At 40.7% G+C, this 18,528-nt stretch overlaps 1 protein-coding gene across 3 annotated transcripts; it reads left to right on the top strand.

The window, feature by feature from the left end:
- The first annotated feature begins 3,616 nt into the window (after positions 1-3,616).
- LOC112976829 (fructose-1,6-bisphosphatase 1) lies at positions 3,617-17,946 on the top strand. 3 transcript variants are annotated; one of them, XR_003257167.1, is made up of 8 exons: positions 3,617-3,828; positions 6,472-6,634; positions 8,089-8,181; positions 9,200-9,343; positions 10,612-10,749; positions 12,116-12,235; positions 13,272-13,571; positions 17,763-17,946. XR_003257167.1 is itself a non-coding variant. In XM_026088511.1 (7 exons), exons 1-7 carry the CDS (start codon positions 3,659-3,661, stop codon positions 13,461-13,463), a joined length of 1,020 nt encoding a protein of 339 aa, XP_025944296.1. In that variant the 5' UTR covers positions 3,617-3,658; the 3' UTR covers positions 13,464-13,677. The 3 variants fall into 3 exon arrangements, 1 of the variants encoding a protein (XP_025944296.1); XR_003257166.1 differs by having other exon boundaries at positions 17,733-17,946; XM_026088511.1 differs by lacking the exon at positions 17,763-17,946 and having other exon boundaries at positions 13,272-13,677.
- Positions 17,947-18,528: the final 582 nt, after the last annotated feature.

Below are 18,528 nucleotides of genomic sequence, written 5' to 3'. Positions count from 1 at the left end.
GAATCTTGTGGGTAGGTAACAAATACAGAGATTAAAAACTGACAATAAAGATGACAATATTTGTGGTTCAGAGGCACATACAGTTCCTATTCAGAATCAATTTTCTGCATATTAAGTGCTCTGTCAACACACAGAAAAACGCAAATGTGCTCTCAAAAGAGCCCAATCTCACAATAAAATACTAAAAACGTTGATATACTACTGACACAAGAGGGCAGCATACAGGCATACTACGGGAAAATCCCTTACCACAGAATATCACTGAGTATCAGCTTTATAGTTCAGTTCTGCTTATTGATCATAGCAAAATTCATATGAAATGGCAGAGTAATTTAATGTGTGAATATCAGATGAACGACATTTTACAGCTACCACACTGAGAAAACTTTTTTTCCACAAATTTCCACTCATAATTGTGTCCTTTTGAAGTTTGTGCCTGCTGGTATTTTTCACCTGTGCCCAGATACATGATATGCTTTGCTACGACAGTCATCGATATGTATTTTCGGTGGCTGGCCTAGTGTGAAAAATTCACATAGGAGAAGGGAAACACTTTATGAAGCAAAGAAGGCAAAAGTCCGGTTGACTAGCTAGAAATCACACCTGTGGATCTGTCTGTGGTGGCAGGCAATGGCCAGCCTCAGTCCTCCCCTGTGTGGGGATCTAAAGCTGCCTTTCCCACATGGATGCACTCCTTCAGAATAAAAGGGCCTTTTGGGAAGGCTTTAATTCCCACTGTCTTTTTCCTGTCATTTGAAGCTACCAGAGGCAGCCTTTGTAGTAAAATACCTGGGGATTGTATCTTCAGCATGTGTCTTTACTTTCATAATCATTACACAATAGTGGTTTTACATATGGGGAGAAAAGCTGTTTTCAGAAAAGTTGTTTGCTTTGGATGCTTACAGTTCTGAATAACTGTGAACTGTGTCCGGCTGAATGTCATCCATTTGCAAACAAGGTTATGTTTTATTCTATACAGAAGCAAAATGTTTCAGCAATGTTTAATCAACCAGCACTGACCTTTCTTCCCCCACACCGCATATTTGTTTTTAATAAATGTTTAACTACCGATTTCTAAGGGGAAACGTTCACAACATGTAGAACTTACTTCAGAGCTAACACTGATTTTAATGTTACCACATAGCTTGGTTGCTGCAGGGTTGCATATGCAGTTTAGGAGGTTAAAAACTCATTCTGTATTCCCAGAGTCTGGTGACACTTTTGTCAGGGCAAATAAATCTCCAGGAAACCTGCCTCCTTTTTCATTTTGCTTATCTGAAGCAGATATCAGAAGTTATCTGTCTGTATTCTCCCAAGATATGTGAAAATACTGACCACAAGGCAAAAATTAAGCCCATAGTATAATGCTGAGTAGCATTGCTAAAGCTCGTGACCTTTTTCTTTTAACATCTGCCTGTTTGAGAATAGATCAGAATGATCCAAGGGTATGCCGATACTGCAGTCTCTGGTTAGCGCAGACAAACTTAGTTAGATAACTTGAGCTAGATAAGTCCAGTTCTCATGGCAGGGAACTCACTGTGGGATGCAGATCCTGCTCCAAAAGTTGAATGTGAATCCTTTCAAATGATTGCTGTTTGAATCTGCAGTTTGCTTATTTGTGCCTGGTCTCCATGGTGTGAGTGGAAGGGGTAAAAGTCTTGCCCCCTTCATCTCACCCACTCCGAAAGGGTAAAGGTTTCAGCTCAGAAACTGGGGAGAATATGCAGAGTACTGGAGGTGAAAGATGCTCTTTCTCTGCAGGCACAGATACCATAAAAAACTTAGGTTGCAATTCTTTTGCACTGATCTTGACTATTTTATCCGGAAGCACAGACTTTTCTGCAGGTTACTGAAGTATTATATAGGGTCCTTACAAAAAAAGGTAAATTGTCCCAAATCAGTGGTTCTTCTGTTACCATGGGTCATATGTTCATAGGCTCTTCTGTCCTACCCAGTTTCAGTGCACTCATCCAAACTTTTATGGGATGTCTGCTATTATCTTTCTCTGTTATGCTGATTGATGTAGCTGCCATGGACTGCTGTAAAGCATTATTTAACCTTAAAGAAAGAGCTAATACTAATCCTTGGTAAATTTTCCCAAATCCATCTCCCTCTCCAGGAACTCTTTTGAAATGCTGGACTGGTAACCACTTGCTAAAGACTGAAATATCCTATTGTGGGGAGCATTACAGATACTTACAACTAACATTTTCAGGACTGAGTGTACTTTTGGGCATGCCTAAATTCGGCAGAAGTTGTGTGCACCTGGAGGAGAAGGCATTTACACATACCTCTGAGATAAGCAATGTATGGACATACAGTGTGTTTGTACATGCAGAGAGGTGTATGGTTTTTTTTAAGATTTTTGCCCTGCATTCAGCACCACCTGCAACAATTTCAGTCTGCTGTTTGGATTTGGGGATATGACACTGGGCTTATCCAAATCATTGATGTATTCTACCAAAAAGTAATCAAAATGTCTTGGGTTCTTCTCCTTAAATAATGCAGACATAAAATGATGGGTAATACGATAAATATACATGGCAACAAAAGGATAATCCATAACCATATTTGCAGTTTTCAAATTATTGTGTGTTGGGTGTATCTAGGATCAAATGTAGAGAGAACTTGGTTTCTGCCATACATCAAAAGTTTCGGTTTAGTGACCCAAAGTGTTTTGGATCTGGCAAAACTGTGTCCAGTTCTGGGCTCCCCAGTACAAGAGGGACGTGGCACTACTGGAGAGAGTCCAGCGCAGGGCTACAAAGATGATTAGGGGACTGGAGCATCTCTCTTATGAGGAAAGGCTGAGAGACCTCGGCCTGTTTAGCCTGGAGAAGAGAAGGCTGAGAGGGGTGATCTTATCAACGTGTATCTTAACAAGTATCTGAAGGGAAGGTGTCAAGAGGATGGAGCCAGACTCTTTTCAGTGGTGCCCAGTGACAGGATGCGAGGCAACAGGCACAAACTGAAACACAGACACTTCCATCTGAAGCTGAGGAAAAACTTCTTCACTGTGAGGGTGACAGAGCACTGGAACAGGTTGCCCAGAGAGGTGGTGGAGTCTCCTTCTCTGGAGATATTCAAAACCCGCCTGGACGCGATCCTGTGCAACGTGCTCTAGGTGACCCTGCTTGAGCAGGGGGGTTGGACTAGATGATCTCCAGAGGTCCCTTCCAACCTCAACCATTCTGTGATTCTGTGAAAACACGGGTTTTTATGATGATACATTGCATTGCACTGAGATGTGCCTGGATTTTTTTGATCGAACAGCAGCAACAAAACATACTGTTTGATCTCACTGCACAGCTTGGGAGGCTGGTGYGAAAGTGGTGAGATTCAGGAGGGTCTGGGTTTCCCGCTATGTTTTGCAGCGGCATTTATGAGAGCTGCGTTGCTTCCCAGACAGTGTTTTGCTGGAGGGGGGAGGGGAGGCCTGTTGTAAAACTCTTCCTGGGCGCCGGAGCCAGCGGCAGTGCCCTCGCGGCTGTCGTGTCGCTGCTGGCCCCGCCCCCGACCAAGCCCCGCCCCGACGCCCAAGCCCCGCCCCCGCCCGGGCTGGCGGCGGCAGCGGCGGCGGCGGCGGGGCCACTTGTCCCGGGGCGGCGGCAGCGGCGGCGGCAGCGGCAGCGGCAGCGGCAGCGGCAGCGGCACCACCATGACGGACCGCTCTGCCTTCGACACGGACGTGATCACCATGACCCGCTTCGTGATGGAGGAAGGGCGGCGCGCCAGGGGCACCGGCGAGTTCACCCAGCTGCTCAACTCGCTCTGCACCGCCGTCAAGGCCATCTCCACCGCTGTGCGCAAGGCCGGCATCGCCAACCTGTGAGTGACACCGGCCGGCACCGCCACCACCACCGCCACCGCCACCGCCACCGGGCACTTCGCGCCTCCAAAAGAAGCCCCAAACCTCTCGCTTCTCTCCCCTCACGATCCTCTTTCCTCCCCCCCACCCCCCAAACCAACTCCCGTAGCATCCCAACTCTGGCTTCTCCCCAGCAGAAATGGACTACGTCGCTTTTTCAATATGCAAAGGCATGCCGTCTTTTGCAGGTGTCCGCTGCTGGTAGATCTTCGTGCAGACCTCCAGCAGGGCTCAATGCTGCGGACCAGAAGGCCAAACCAACTGAAAGTTGAAGCCCGGCCAAACAGGGCTGAGCTATTCGTTGTAGGCACAAACTTGATAGCAAAGCACCATTTTCATGCTATAAGGAGTTTAATCAAATTTAGTGTTTTTTTTTCTTTTGTCACATCGTGTCCTAGCAACCTGAGTTTTTCTGTGACAGCATGAAGTCTCAGGCTTTTAGAAACGGTCTCTGTAAGGAGCAGCAGTGTCTGTAGTCAGCCAGGCAGAGCTGATACCGAGGGGGATTGCTCTGGAGGAGGAAAATGGGAGGGAAGGATTTCCAAAGGAAATGAGAGCTCTTGAAATGTTAAATAACCGAAACCAGTCTAGGGCAACTGATTCCCCTGAGTATTTTGCATACTGTTGATAAGCCACATAGTATGCTGATCAGGGCTTTAAATGTGAGCCGCTTCAGTACTTAACAAAAAATGTAACAGAAAGAAAATGAATTTGCCTCTACAGACCATGTAGTTGAAAATACATTAAGCAAAATGCCTCTAGGAATACAGGGTAACACTTACTGCAAAATGTATCCTCAGTATCAGAGAGCTGAAAGATTTGGTGACTGAAGTGTGCAAAACAAAAGCAATTGCAGAAGCAAACAAAAATGTCTCACTTTATCTATATTTAAGATATCTTTCACTGTCTTGACTTCAAATCTGATTGATATGCTTGGGACTATTTTACAGTCACTACATGCTAGCACCTTCTTGTGCCTTTTATGCTACAGTCCCAATAGCAAAGAGTAGGATTTCTGTCTACCACCGATTTGTAGCCTTCCTTGGCCCCTTTCCTTGTGCCTCCTCTCTGTGTTTCCGTGGCTTTTCTGAGGTGCCCACAGGTCCGACACTTGTGCTGCTCTCCTGACCTCACTATCCTCGAAGGTGGATTTTTCTCTCCCCCAGTGCTGGGACAGGCAGGTTCGGACTTGCAAGCCTCCTTGGGCAGGTCAAGCACAGCTCCCGCGGCAGAACTGCGCTTTTGGACCAATGCTGGCATTTTGGTGTTGTGGGAACTGCTGGGTAATGCACTCCCTGGCCATCAGAGAGCACGGGCCAGCAGGGACTGCTGGATCCCTTTTTTGGGGTTGCCCCGCAGCCCCGCCATGAAGGCACCGAGGAGCTGGACCACTGCCACCACCATCATCCCTTGTGATGTGCAAGGTTCTGAGCAAGGTGCCAGCTGCCCCCAGTGCTCCCCGCAGGCCAGGCACCAGATCTGGCCATGTGGGGGTTTTGCTATTAGCACAAGGACTCTTGCCCCCACTCCAAAGTGCAGTATTTAAAGTACAACATTTTCTAAAACATTGCAGAAAAACACTCAAGCCACCGTAACAGAGACAGAGAGATAATTTTGCAGGGTCCTTCACTTTTTCTCATACATTCAGTTGAACAAATGCAGTACATTCCTAAAGTAGCATGGTCAGCTCCATTTAAAAAAAAAAGAAAGAAAAGAAAAGAAAAAGAAAGAAAAGAAAAGAAAAAAGAAAAAGAAATACCAGTATTCAGTATTCAGTTTAACCAATGCATTGCACATAAGTATAGAAAAGCCATCTGTACATCTGTGTAGAGCTGGGCTCTTTTATGACATAATCCACAACCCAAACTTCCTTTATCTTTGTTTTGTACGTTTTCAAAGTCGTCTATCACAAGCTCTCCTGCTACTTCCTCATGCTGAATGTTTGATTCTGACTAGCCAGCAGGAAATCAGATAGCTGATTTCATTTGTTTGGCGTTTGTATTTCTCTGTTTTATTCCAAAAGAAACAGTTACAACTTAAAATCAAAACTAAAAACATGACAGCATAAAAATGTTGATTTAACCTCCGAACAAAGTGTTTGTACAGCTATTTGTACAGGGTATTGTTAACCAAGAGCAAATTACGTAGAAAAGTTATAGTATAACTAGTATAGTCAGATTCATTGTCACTTTTTAAGTATAAACTTTCTAGTGAGGTCTTAGCTTTTAAAGCAGCTATGCTATGACAGCCGAGGTTCTAGGGGCAATATTTGAGTCTTATAGTTAACAGCTAATTTAATGGTATGATTATAATTTAGTCTTTGTAGCCTGCTCTGGCTATGTTTGTCTGTAGTTTAGGGACTATTTAAATGTGATTCCTTTTTTGCATTCCTCATGTTCAGTGTATTACCGTCTTCTACCACAGCTGGTGTTAGCAGGTCTCAGCAAGAACCCATTAGCTGGTAAATAAAAGGAGCCTCAAAGAACTGAGATATCATCCAAAAGAAATGTTTGTTTTACAAGCATAAGCCTGCCAGAAATGGGGAACTTTGGGAGGTATAGCACCCCATTTTTACAAAGTGCCCTCTCTTTCCCTTGCTTTAGTTATGGAATCGCTGGCTCTACCAATGTGACAGGAGACCAAGTAAAGAAGCTGGATATCCTCTCCAATGATCTAGTGATTAATATGCTCAAGTCATCCTTCAGCACGTGTGTTATCGTGTCAGAAGAAAACAAAGATGCTATTATAGTAGAAGCTGAAAAAAGGGTTAGTAGCTTTAAAAACCTCTCAAGACATGATTTCAAATCAGCCATTACAGATTTATGTCTTCAAATGTAAGAAATGAAAACTGAGCTAAAGATTTCAGAGAGAATCTGTATTTTTCTGAGTACTGGCAAACACAAATATTTTCTTGTATGCTCCTCTCTCTCAGATGTTGTCCTTTCTATTATTTCTGCTCCCCAAACTGCTTTATTGACTTAAAAAAAAAAGTCTTCTCTAGAATTCATCTCCGCCCCCCTTTTTTTTTTCTCCCCTCTCCTTCATCTTGTTGTTGGGGAAACTTATTTCATGCCTATTCCTCCTGATCTCTGGAACTATGTTCTGAGTCAGTTAAGCTCTTCTGTGAAGTTTTGAGTAGCTTTGTCAGGAGATCAAATACTGTTTTCTTTGTTGATCAAATACTGAATTCTTGATCATTTTAGATCTGAACAAAGATGGATTTAGAGCCTCAAAGATCATTGAGGTTCAGTGTTAATTATTATTATTTTTAAATACTAATTGTGAACTAATATGGTGGTTTTATCAGAACACTTACCCATATGATAGCACTATAAAGTGTTGATGGGCTTGAGTAAGTTTCTGGCATATAGGATAAAATCAAATGAAAAGCAAATAAATACTATTGTTACACATAATTATGAAAATGGTTGTGGATAAAGTAACAATTTGTCAGTGGTGAAGGGAAAAACAGGCTATTTGAAAGGTACAGTTGGTTCAGCTATTTTCCCTGTATTGGCAATTTCTGTATTGGTAGGAATCCTTAATATAGCAATAAGCAGGGACTGTTCATTTTGAAAACAAACAAGCAAATAAATAAACCTAGAAAAGATTACTGTAGGACCACAAACTGGCAAGGTAATCTCTGAGCACCTGTTCATTTCTGAGCATAGGCTTTCATTAAGGTGTTTAAAGTGGAATGTGCAGTAAAGTGAAATGTGTAGTGTGTGAATGTCAGGTGTTAAGGCTACTTTGTAATATTTAATTTTAGGTCTAAACAAAAAAGACTGATTTCCTTAATTTGTCTTTTTTTTTTTCCTTGTAATTCAGAAGGCAGTTTTATTAGGGATGAGAAAACATAGCTCAAATGGTAGATATTGTAGGATGTCTATCAAAATGGCTCAACATTAATTAAATACATAAAGGTAAACTAATCATTAGAGATTCTTTTTCTAAAATGATATAGCAAAACTTCAGCTTTCCTATGTCATCATCTATAACTCCAGCTAAAAATTTCCCAGCTTCTTCTGTGACAGAAATTTATGCAGTTGGCCAAAATATTTCAAACATTAGATTTCAGTTTCCTCACAATCTATAACAGTCTCTTAGTTTATATTGATTTGAAATGGTCTGAGAAGCTTTAACAACTTAAATATTTTTATTTGGTGTAGGTAGGTAAATAATGTCACTAATCTAGTTGTTTCCTATTTTGTATTTTCCAGGGTAAATACATAGTCTGCATAGACCCTCTAGATGGCTCATCTAACATTGACTGTCTTGTTTCCATTGGGACCATCTTTGGCATCTACAGAAAGGTAAAACACTTTCGTGTAGGAGAGGAAAAACTATTATTTTTCATACTTATGCAGCTCTTGATGAAATATAATTGCATATGAAAATTTGATAAAATCCAAGTAAACTTATTTCTGAAGGAAACTTTCATGGCCAACTTTAAATTTGATCTCCTGTTACACAGATATTTGTATAAAGTGTTTGTGAGGGATAAAGATTACTCTTAGAAGGTGAGAAACATATGTGTATGTGCAAGCCTAGCTGATATTTAATTAGCCAATAAAGGAATTTCCCCTTACAAACAAAATAGGTCTTAGATTTAATGAATAATTATGTTGAGACAAAATACCAAGTAATTGTCATTTACTTGAGGAATGTGCTTTCTGGTTTTTTTTTTTGTTGTTCATCTATATTAATAGTCTTTTCAGCCTGAGGATAGGCTTTAAATATAGACCAGAGCTGAAACATGGCATGTGCATTTGAAGTATTTAATTCACTCTAAAATGCAGAAACCTTGTCTGGAGGAGCTTGAAATACAGGATTTGCATGTTAAAAGATGGTGAAAAAGTACGTCAGACAAAACACACCCAACTGTCCATTTCAGTCATCTTTTGTATGTTGTGATGCACCTCAAAGTAACTTTATTTTTACATGAATCAAAAGAAAACAAAAAAATTCTAGGTAGTTTTCATCATCTCTAAACTCCATGAGTCATGTTTCATTATTTACTTTTCAACTCTGCCTCAGTGTTCATCATCACCTGCAAGGAGGTACACAGCTCTACATTATCTCCTGACTCCTTTCCTGCTTCCTGCATTCCAGTGGGGCTTATATAAGAACAGTTCCAGACCAAAGTATTTTTCTCCTCCATATAATTTGTAGTAGCACGTCCTGTAGGAATCCCAGTTGTGGAGCATAGAAGTGTTTGTACCAGCTGTTTCATGGATGTGGAGTAGAAGACCATCCCTATCTCTAAGAGAGTCCAGCTGTGTACTAATTGTAAAAAAGAAGTAAAACTGACTATGATCCTTTCTCTTCTAGGTGTCCCCTGATGAGCCTTCTGGGAAAGATGCTTTACAGCCTGGGCGTAACCTTGTGGCAGCTGGTTATGCTCTCTATGGGAGTGCCACGATGCTGGTACTGGCTACTACTGCTGGAGGTGTCAACTGTTTTATGCTTGATCCGGTAAGAATATCTTTTTTGGGGGGGTGGAGATGAGGAGCTATCAAGACACTGTCTATAAGAATGATTTGTCCTAAAAGAATCAACCAAAGGAGCAATTTTCAAATCAAGGCTATTGTGGAGAAATGAAATACATTTAATGCCTATCAAAAGTAGCATCAAGTGGTTTTTGCATTCTTCCCGACTGCTGCAGTAGGTAGGTGGTAGGTGTTACATGTGATTCAACAAAGTGAAGACAGCCAAGTCAGTGAAGCACTGCAAAATATGCTGTGTGTCAAATAATGTGATATTTAAAATAAGCTGTTTTCTGCAATGCAGAATGCCGCTTAAGACTTGTCTGTCTCATTTCCTTAATGCTAAGACCTTAATATTGAAGTAAACTAGAGAAGCAGAAATATTTAACCATCTTTTTTGTCTTCAGATCTCATCATGATGTATAAAAGAGTAAGTAAAGCATGTGGATGTGTTTGGCATTCTAGATTGCATTGGCTGCAGGAGTTTTAAAATAAAAGGAGTATTTACCACAACACAAAGAGATTTGCTATAGTGATGCACTTTAATGTAGTCAGTTAACCAGGGTGTGCCACCCGCCTGCACTGAATTTTTGGAACTTGTCATGATCATATAGCAGGAAATAGAACTTGGTGTTCCCTTTTAAGTAATAGATTAAGTATCTACATGTATTTTATCTTTATTCAGAACATAGATTTGAGTGTATGTGCATGCTTGTTTGTTTGTTTTAACACTAACATGGAAATTTACTTCAGTGAGTACTAAATAGCCCAGCCCTTGGTTACAGGGAATAGTCCTCTTGACTCCATGTTTCTGGCTTCCAGTTGGACTAAGCTAAGAGGAACTGGAATTTTTTAATATCTACAGCTATTTGGAGATGTTCAAACTGATGCTTCAACTGACAGTCTCAATTCCTGAACTACTCAGAGCTGTGCTTTTATTATTAGTCTAGCAAAGGAGTAGAGAGCTAAGTAAATTTAGTCAACTGCATTTTTTGGCATAGAATAATTATATGGAAATGGGAATGGTAGTATGAAAAAGCTTCCATGACACCAGGGTTCATACTCTATGGGCTCATCACTTCTCATCTAGACTGAAAATATCCACTTTTTCATAGGTGCCTTACTCAAGGTTGTATTTATTTGAAGAAAGTGGCAACTGTTGTAAATTTCTACTAAACTGTACATAGGATTGTTTTTCTCTTGTCTTGTAAATAAATGCACAATTAAAATTAACAGACTGATATGCTTTCTTACCAGGCAATTGGAGAGTTCATTTTGGTCGATAGAGATGTGAAAATCAAAAAGAAGGGAAATATCTACAGTCTCAATGAGGGCTATGCTAAATATTTTGATCCTGCAGTCACAGACTATCTCAAAAAGAAGAAATTCCCTGAGGTAAAAGATCATATTTCAAAGAAACTTTTTGATGACAAGTAACACTCATAACTTCCAACTTTACAATCAATCACTGTCTCATGTATGAGGTACTGTTCCAGAGCTTGTTTTCCTTTTTCTTACCTATTTACAATGTATCTGTATGTAGGACTTTAATTTCAGATACCAAGTTTAAGACAGAAAGAGGATTCAGAAGATTGTGCTGCTAATTAGAATAGCAGCTGACGTGATCAGACATTTCACCATCCTTCAGTATTGCACTACACCTCTCTTTTTTTTGTGGTCTTCCTTCCTAACTGGGCATAAATAAGAGGGCTGGAGGCCAAAAAAGGCAATTTGTGCGGTCAGGTTGAGAGGAGAACTCTGGTCTGGTGGTGAAGAAATTGCATCTACATGTGAGATAGATTGCTACTTCCTCACTGCAGCTGGAGTCCGTCTCCATAGATGGAGAGCTGTGTGGGGGTGGCAATGGATCGGATCCCAAGGGATAACAAAAGCTGAGTGCTGAGGGGCCTCTCACTTGAAAAGCTCATGTAATTTCAAGGTCTGCTTCATGGTCATGTTTTTTCCTGGTATTAGGAGGCCCAAAGCTCAGAGAGGTGCCCATAAAATCATATCCGTTCTAATGCCTTACTTCTATCATTTCTGAAAGTATTAAGTGAAGTATAAGCATTTACTGTTGTTTACTGTTGGTGTCCAGTCTTGGCTTCCTGGCCTTACTTTGAAGACAGACTGATCTTTATTTTCATTGTAACAGTTTGAAGGAAAGCATCTTGCCATGCTTAATGTGTTATTTATTTGGATATTAAAATATATTTGAAATATTCCACTATATTATTTAAAATTATCAAGACATATTAAAATATACTACTGTTTGGAGTATAATGAGGAACTTATTACAGTAGTCAACTCTTAACTTTTTTGTACCAAAAAAGTTACAGAAGATGACAAAAACGGGTAGAAGAACTAGGAAAGATTGCTTCTTTTGGTTTCTGATTTTTTTTTTTCTGCTACAGTGGGAAAAAAACTACAGCATTTTTTCCTAGCACTTGATCTTTTTGCTGTTAGGAATGCAGAATTTTCCAGGGCCCTGACTAGGAGCTGGGAAATATTTACTACTGTTGGATCTGCCACTAATCTATCCTGTAATCTTCTATCGGTCCTTTTTCTTGGATTTCCCAATTAGAAAATGAGGAGGAAACCAAAACTTTCTCAAACTATTTTGAGTATTATGAATGAATCGCAATATGGTGGAGTTGAGAACCACTAAGACCACTAAGAAACCACTGAGAGAAGAGGGAGAAAAAAACAACAACCCTAACCTGACTTACTCAAAGATTACATTTATTTAAATATCTTTCTATAGGATGGCAGTTCGCCATATGGTGCGAGGTATATAGGATCGATGGTGGCTGATGTGCATCGCACACTGGTGTATGGAGGAATCTTTCTATACCCTGCTAACGCCAAAAGTCCTAAAGGAAAGGTAAACCTGAATGAGCCTAATTATAGAAAACATTATGTTAGATAGATATTTCACTATAACATAGTAATATTTTATATAATGTTGACTCCAGAGCATATTTTTACTCCTTGGTGGCTTGCGTCTCCAGTGTCCAGAGATGGCCACCCATGCACACTGCCACAAATGACAACAACCTGTTGTCAGATGACTGTTTTAAGCTGCTGCTAACCTGTTTCAGCTGTGCTGCTTTCTCTTTATCCCCACACTTTTTCAGATTATGAAATGTGAGCAGGAACACTGGAAGGGATGTCCCCTTTAAGCAGGCTCCTCTGTACCATCCCAGCCCAAACCATACTGTCCCCAACCATATGACATGTTACAAAGCATTGTAAACAACCCACATTTGGCCGAGATTCCTATTGTAAGCCAGTATAGCAGGAACCTAGAGGTAGGGTACTCTATATGAAAAGCTCTGCCAAATAGAAACACATCTGCTTCTTCTACTTGGTAACACTACTGCATCTGGAGAAACTATGCTTGGCTACCTCTGCAGGACCATGGTCACGTAGAAGAAATCACAGCAGTACAGGCTAACAAGGGGACTGTTTATTCAGCAAAGACCTTTCATCTGTTTTGCAATTGTCCATAAATTATTGCTTCAGGTTGTAGATAAGATGCAGTTATTCATTAGAGAAAAGTAATGGCACACTCAAGGCCGGTGTTATTCTTCCCATCCACACAAGCCTGCATGGTCTGCTGCTTTGTTAGTGTCTTACATATGAGCTTTGTCCCTCTAAGAAGAGCACAATGCAAACATGAACTATGGAGAAAGTACTCAAATTGGGCAACTCCAGCATTTACTTCGTTTTTTAAAAGAAAAATCTATGCAATTTTATTCTTGAATCAAAAGTTTACATTAAATGTGAAATATTTAATGTGATGACTGGTTTTAGTCAGTATAGTTTTTAATACTATAATCAGTGTCAAATATATTTATATTTCACGATTCACAGCATTAACTAAACTGAACATTGCCACTTTGTTTTTTGTCTTTTAGCTGAGACTGCTCTACGAATGCAATCCTATGGCTTTTGTTATTGAGAAGGCTGGGGGAATAGCAACAACAGGGCATCAAGCAGTACTGGATATTGTGCCTGAGGATATCCACCAAAGAGTGCCTGTTGTCTTGGGGTCTCCTGATGATGTGAAGGAGTACCTTGAGATTGTCAAAAAGCATTCAGCTAAGTAAAGCTGCGGGGACCATACAGATAGGAAGAAATGCCTTACAGCTGAACCAAAGAATACACTATGCAATACTGCAAGACTGAGCTGTCAGACCTCTATAGCAGGAGAGCAAGTGAGCCATATTTTCATAACATTTTTTTAAAGGGAAGTCTTGTGTAATTTCATTATGCAATGAAAGGCATTAAAAGATTGCATTAAAGGAGGCATTAAAAGTGAAAGCAAGGGGAAAATATGTTTGCTTTTTCATTTATAATTTGTATTTACACAAAAGCCACTGTGCTACAAGAAAATAGCGTGATGCAATCAGGGACTAGCTGCGGACTCAGCTTTCCCTAATGAGCTACAGACTATCACTAAAATACCTGATTCCATCTCTCCTAAAAAATTTTGGTGGGAAGACTCAGCAGCCTTTTACACTGAGTGACCTTTCCTAGACCAGTCTCTCATTCTTATGCAACAAATGTGAGTGCTAATGTAGCTACCTTTACAGATTGTTTCTGGACCCTAGAAGTTACTCACTGCCTTTCAGTCTGGGCCTTTTGTGAAATTTTGAATTGGATAGGAAGAACGCATGGACACTCTGCTATGATGAAGCTGGCCTTCTTTGCCAGAGATTAGTTTGCTTGCCTGATGAAAAAGATGAGTTTCTGTTTTGCTATCAATCAAGGTCATCCTCGACAGATGTTCTTTGTGTTATCTTGGGAGTATGGAGACCTTTCCACAGAAAGGAAAGATTGTGCTACACAAGCAGAAAGAAGTGGTGAAGATTCCCACAAAGCACGCTGACATTTAATATGCTGATTCAGAGCATGCTGCTGGGAACATGACATTAGTGCCTGAGAGCTACAAGGACTGTCCACCTGTCTGGGTACAGTTTATGGCTGTAGTTCACAGGCTTTTTTGCATCAGTCCAAATCTGCCAACCTTTCTCACTGCCCCTTACCTTTGTGAGACTTGAACAAAGAAACATGTGGATTTCACTGTTTAGTAGAATTCAGCTGATCACTTACCCAAGCGCTGCAGCCCACAGTCTGAGTGTTGCTGACTTCAGGTACAATGAGCCATAAACCTGCCTATCGGAGGATTTACTGCTCTGTGTATTTTAGTGCAGATAGCTTGTCTGAGCTTGGTTTTTCACGTAAAACAAGAAATGAGGGTGTGGATGGGAGGGACCTAGAGGCAGTGGCATGAAGGATCTCTGAGGGCTCGCACTCAAAAAATCCTGAAGGCCCTTATTCTGAAATAGACCAAATTTTGGTGTTTTTCAGGCACACTGGCAAACCTTAAATGGTGTATATAGGTGTGTTCTCCAAAGTGATAAGGGAGGAGGATTTTCTGAGAGGGGTCGGAGGGCATACTTTCTGCTGAGAAGGCTATTTCCAATGAGACCCTGTTAATGAAGATATGATTCTTGGGGGCCTGATCCATTATAGGATTTGGACAGTCCTGAAAATCTCCACTCAGCTCCACTCTACTTGTCCTCTAGTTTTTAAGATCATGAAGGCTCTAGTCAGGCCCAGCACAATATCTAGCTCCTCTGTAGGCTGAATCGTGGTCTGGAAAACAAGTCCATTGCTTACATACTTTGCCCGATACGCATCTGCAAAATCAGGCATCCCACAAAGTGCAGTGATAGCTGCCATGCTGTATACTTTCTAATTTCTGTCCCAATTCCCTTCCATGAGAAGATTCACGCCCCCATCTCCCAGGAGGGTGCCCTTACTGCCAGGCTGAGCGCCAGTGTGAAAGGAGAGTGTTTACCAACCACGACCTGTCAGAGCTGTGTCATTACGTGGGAGAGACCTCGGGGTTCGTGTGCTGCAATGGGGGATCCCATGGCCTGGGTTCTTCTTCACAGGCTCTCGCTTGTGTTAGGACCAGAGCTGCTTTCTCTGTCCTGGTGAGCACCCGACCACTGGACACAGTCAAGCCCTCGCTTTCGTAAAGGAAAGAATGTAATCCTCATATCTGCTTTGTCTTTTCATCATGATTTTGAAAGAAAGAGCAAGTCCCTCTCAGTTTTTGACGATAAGTGAAACTGTAAGGAGTGGTCTACCTCGCACACTGAAAGGTGTCCCAGAAGGATCACTGGCATAACCCCTATCCTGAGCAATTCCCTATTTGCTAGCTCTAGCACATGTCCAGTAACGCTTTCAAAGGGTCCAAGCTCACCAATGCAGCTACAGTAGAGTTCATGCTAAGAAGGACTCTAAATCTCTCTGAGGTCCTGGATGTTACTCCAAGAGCAAAGCACATGGCTGAAAGTTAGTTTAGCCATGCCTAACTTATTAGATTTTAAGTATTTAATTCAGTCTGTCTCCAGAGCCTTAGTTGGACACATTTTTTTATTTATTACACAAAGAAGAGCATAGTCAGAGGTCCTCCCAGCTTTTCTGTGGCTTTCATATTTCAATTTTGACTACAGTGCCTCACCAATCTGTTGACACAACCTAACAGCAGACAGAAGGTATCTACAGCAGACACTTCATCTACTGAAAGTATTTCCTTGGCTGTATTCTGCCCTCAACCACCTTGGGAATGCCTGGGCAGCGTACATCTACTTTTAAGACAACACTGGCAGCAGATAAAGGTTATAGAAAGGAAGGCAATGCTGCCTGTGTTTACTAGTTCCATTTTTAGTGTTTTGATTTTGCCTGTAGATTGACATTTTATAGTTAGCATGCTCATATTAGGAGTAGGGTTTTTATCTGTCATGTATACATCACATTTGAAAGTAATCCTTGTTTAATCACTACAGGAAAAATCTTCCAATCAGCTGGTTCTATAATTCCACTTCCAGAGCCAGCTATATCTCTTAAAGTGAGATGGAAAAATTTCAGCTGTCACGGTGTCCATCTTCAGCTCCAATTGCAATATTACCTACTATTCTGCTCAGATGCTGAACTATGGCATTTGGTGAAAGGTCAGCAGCTCTAATTTCAGCCAGTGCCATTCAAACAACACTTAAATCCAGTTAGAAGAGGTGTCACCTTTAAGGCACAGGGCTAGCCTATATGCCAATGGAAATATGAATCACCCCTGAGAGCTCTTATGTAGTCATTATGGTTTACATTAGAAGACAAACTTTCTACAGATCTGTCAAATTAATTTTCTTTAAACCTTTTTTATTGACTGGTACTCAAGGCTTATAAAGAGTCTTCCCACATTTTGAAACAATCTTATTTCCCCACCCTTCTGTCCCCTTCAAATAGTAATAATGTATATAGTTTTAATAGTAGGGGTCTCCAAAACAAACTTTCTGTTACAAGTGGATCTAACTTTGCCTTTTTGACCAGTGTAAAAGATCACTTGGATTCAATAGTAAATAAGTTCTCCATGTGATTTTTTAACAAATGTTTAAAGCCACAGCCTCCCCCGCTTCCTCTCTTATTTGCTAAATTGATTGGGTATCCCAGTGGTATTCTAGTGACGCAGCACAGATTGCACATTAAAAGCATTTTAGCAATGGTTGGGCTGAGAATTGCTACAGTGATGAACTAACATATAGAATGTAATGTACTGTATGTGAGGCCAGGAGAGCTCAGTCTGCACGTATAATGTGAATTCTGTCCCATTCTTGTATTAATAGCTTCACTGTATGCTACCAGAAGTTTTCATACAAAGTCTTTTTAAAGAAAGAAAGTCTCCTAACCTGGCAAAATGTGCTCCAGATTATTCTTCCCATGATAACAATGGCATCAGGTACTTTTAACTAAGTCATGGCAGTGTTAAGAAAGAAAAAAGGAATATTCAAGACCATTTTCTTCTCATACCACTGTCTTAGAGGACAGAATGCAAAATCTGCCTGCTGTGCCAGGCAGTAACTGAGTAACTGTTTGCCAACCTGTCCTCCTCCTTAGAAATGCAACATGAAAAACATCTCAAAGATAAGCACACATGACATAAACAGCACGGAACTATGTCTTTCTACTTCTTGGTAGTGTTAGGGCTGTTAGCCTCTGAGACCTTTTCTTAAGGCTGATTTCAATGTACAAAAACTCTACACTCAAAGACCCTTATGAATCTCTAAGTAATGTACAGCTCATGGGTGAAAAGAGGCTTCTAGAAGAATCCAAATAAACGCTAAAGGTTAGAAAATGAATGTAAAGGAAAATCAGAAATCTTTGCCTATGCTCCAGTTCATTTTAACAAAAACAAAGTTAGATATAAATTTCATTATTGAATTTAGCTTGCTTTCTTCTTGGCATGATTTTAGCCCAGTAACTCGGCTTAAATAAATAATGACAATAAAACTTCTCTGCTTTAATTTCAGATTTTCTTGTTTTATTTGTGGGCTTTCCAGATCTTCAGCTTAAATAGAAGACAGTGCTGCCAAGAGAAGACTGCAACGTGCAATTGTTCTTATTGCCTCATCTGAGTGGGAAGATAATGCTGTAATTAAAATCTGCAATTTCAGTGTTACAGGTCAGATGTACCTAGTTCACTTGCTTACATTCATATCTGCCTTCACATTAGTATCATGGGATCCAGATATGTTGCTCATAAGGGAAATGACAGGAGAATTATATGTAGCATAATTGTAAAATAAGACATACCTGTACTTAGATGTTGCACCACTGTAACAAACTGCCTTTAAATTTCATTTTGTGAGTTATGACACAGACATGCTTAAATCAGATAAGCTTCATTTGTAAGTTATTGAAGAGATAATTACTTAGTAACTAATCAAGCCATAGGTCACTAGTGCTTCTCATTTATACAAGCACTATAATATTACAAGTAGCCCAGACTGGGAATGAAAGTCTTTAAAATGTGTTTGAAGCAGACTAACCGGCAACATAAAACACCTTCAATAAATGCATGCCTAGATGCTCAATGAACACCTTTTGTAAACTTATCACACGAAAGATCTCCAGTGTAGACAAGATCTGGCCCCGGCTGAAGCATTTTCCATATGTGAGTTAACCCCCACACAACCCCCACCCCACTCCTGGTTCAGAGACAGGCAGTGATTTAAGCCCGATGCTCAGCTAAAAGCACCCATAACGTGCCCAACCAGCCACCCTGCTGCTTCTATCGATTCCCCTGAGAGGTGCCACGTGCCTTGG

Source organism: Apteryx rowi, unplaced genomic scaffold (genome assembly GCF_003343035.1).
Source record: "Apteryx rowi isolate R43461 unplaced genomic scaffold, aptRow1 scaffold_77, whole genome shotgun sequence".
Lineage (NCBI taxonomy): Eukaryota > Metazoa > Chordata > Aves > Apterygiformes > Apterygidae > Apteryx > Apteryx rowi.
Note: the sequence above shows the minus strand (reverse complement) of the source record. Positions and strands in the feature narration are given on the sequence as shown.